Source organism: Sphaeroforma arctica (genome assembly GCF_001186125.1).
Source record: "Sphaeroforma arctica JP610 unplaced genomic scaffold supercont1.987, whole genome shotgun sequence".
Classification (NCBI taxonomy): Eukaryota; class Ichthyosporea; order Ichthyophonida; genus Sphaeroforma; species Sphaeroforma arctica.
Window position 1 is genome coordinate 1 of NW_014039571.1, and position 2,176 is coordinate 2,176.

At 40.3% G+C, this 2,176-nt stretch overlaps 1 protein-coding gene across 1 annotated transcript in view; it reads left to right on the forward strand.

Moving 5' to 3' along the window:
- Positions 1-160: 160 nt before the first annotated feature.
- The window catches only part of SARC_09562 (hypothetical protein), a gene marked incomplete at its 5' end in the record, with an annotated part of 6,841 nt that continues 4,825 nt past the window's right edge, over positions 161-2,176 (forward strand). Inside the window, 3 exons of the mRNA XM_014296414.1 lie at positions 161-368; positions 917-1,129; positions 1,718-1,818. Of these exons, the coding sequence (XP_014151889.1) occupies positions 161-368; positions 917-1,129; positions 1,718-1,818 (522 nt within the window). The remainder of the gene's footprint in view (positions 369-916; positions 1,130-1,717; positions 1,819-2,176) is intronic.

Here is a 2,176-nt window from a genome sequence, read left to right on the forward strand (position 1 = left end):
ACATATATATATTACTATATATATAATTATATATATATATATAATTATATATAATATATATATATATATATACGTGTGTGTGTGTTTGTGTGTGTGTGTGTGTGTGTTATATGTATATATGTACACGTAGTTAATTTTATATCAATCAAATACACTACAGCCATTGTATGGATTCCTACCGAAAGAGCCTATCAAAATAAAGAATGTGGGCCCGGCAGACAAGAACCTCTTTTATATAGTGGATGAAGAGGTCGACCTTACCAGCATCATCAACGCACCCTTGCCACCATGTCCTGTAGATGTGACATTCTGTGCTCATTGGCTGGCTATTGAGGGTATCCAGCCAGCCATACCCGAGAATCCCCAAAGTACGTGTACAGCCTGGGGTATATATATATATATATATATATATCGATAGTACCAGCCAGTCTCGAAGAAATATTGCCAATTCAAAGAAATATTGCCAATTCAATGCGGACATTCAATTCATCGGGGTTATGGTGTTTCTGTCCTTGCACAAAGCTCGTTTGTTTCGCTATATATACCTATGTTTAATATACTCTGTTCTAATTGTTCTGGATATTTTTTTTAGTAATTGTGGCTCGCGACAGAACTTCGCAAAGGAATTGCAAGTTACAACGACTGAGAAGCCAATATCTCTGTGGTCTTCAATTACATATTTATCACATTGTTCTATTGAGAACAGGAGTGCGTGCAGGGGTGGGTTGTATATTAGAAGACGCGTAGGCATGTATGTATGTTTACCTGCCTTCTTATTATTGTAATCGTGACTTCTGATAAGTGCATTACGACGAAGCCACAAGTAACAAAGACCGAGAAATCCAATACCTCTGTAGTTCGACCTTTCTCCCAACTTACACCTTATGGTTGCACTACCCCTTTCCCCGTGCGTTAGTTATTGTAACGTCCGACAAGAACTTCACTAAGAAACCGCAAGAGACCAAGACAGAGAAGGACGCCAAGGCAGGCGAGAATGCGAAGAAGCCCACGGGTGTTGCGACCATGGCGCAGCAGATGGGAGTTCCCACCGATGCGAAGCCAACTGTGAGTCACGTGTTGTCGAAGGAGCAACAACTGTACTATGAGAAGATGACAGAGGCCGTAATCGGTATGTAGTGCAGCGGAGGTGCAAGTCTCCGGCCTCAGCTGTGTGTGTGCGATATGGGTGTATATAGAAGTTTCGATCACACATGTGTGGGGTGTAGTGTGTGGATATATGTGTTTTGTCTCACAGGCAGTTCTATATATAGCAACCAATCGTGACCGACTGTATTCAGGGAGTCTTCGTAGGCTATGAGAGGCTAAGTCACCGGAACATACGCTACGATGCCGATGTGGCTACACAGAGCTGCACTACAATTGCCTTGCACTCTATGTAGCCCACTCAGACATGTGTGCGAATTGAATCGGGCTTGGGTTGCCTTCCTTGGGGTTTTTTACAACCTATTTTCCTGGGCTTTTATACCTACGTTAACCGCGTTTTCGGTTGTTCTTCATGCTCATGCCCATATCTGGCATTTTCAATACTCTCAATTTTCTTATAATTATATACTGCGCCCTTTTTAGACAAATATAGTAATTTTCACAACAAACATGGCACCTCAATTTATCTGGCACCTATTTTCACTGTATAATCAATAACCATATATGGCACTTGTTTTTATCCATATATGGTGTTCCTTCTGACCATATATAGGTGTCGAAGAGCGGTTACGGGTCGTTGCTTTGGAAAGTCTACGTTACGACCCCGGCTTACAGCAGTTGCTGCCATACTTCTGCCAGTTCATTACAGAGAAGGTAAGCAATCTATTTATAGAATCATGTGCTCACAGCATAGGTGCTTTACTGCATCCTTGGGGTCAGTGTGTTCAACTAGATCGATTTGTTCTCTATTGCTGACATTTGTAAGGATTTAGGCTTGTAAATTTTACACTTAGAACGTCTGTACCGTTTTACCTGACGGCTCAGACCCTGACGACTGAGAATATACACTGCTCCAATTGATCTATCCACACTCTACTACACACACTCGGTACAATAATATATATATTATATATATACATATATATATATATATATGTATATATATATATATATATATATATATATATATGTGTGTGTGTGTGTGTGTGTGTGTGTGTGTATATATGTTGTT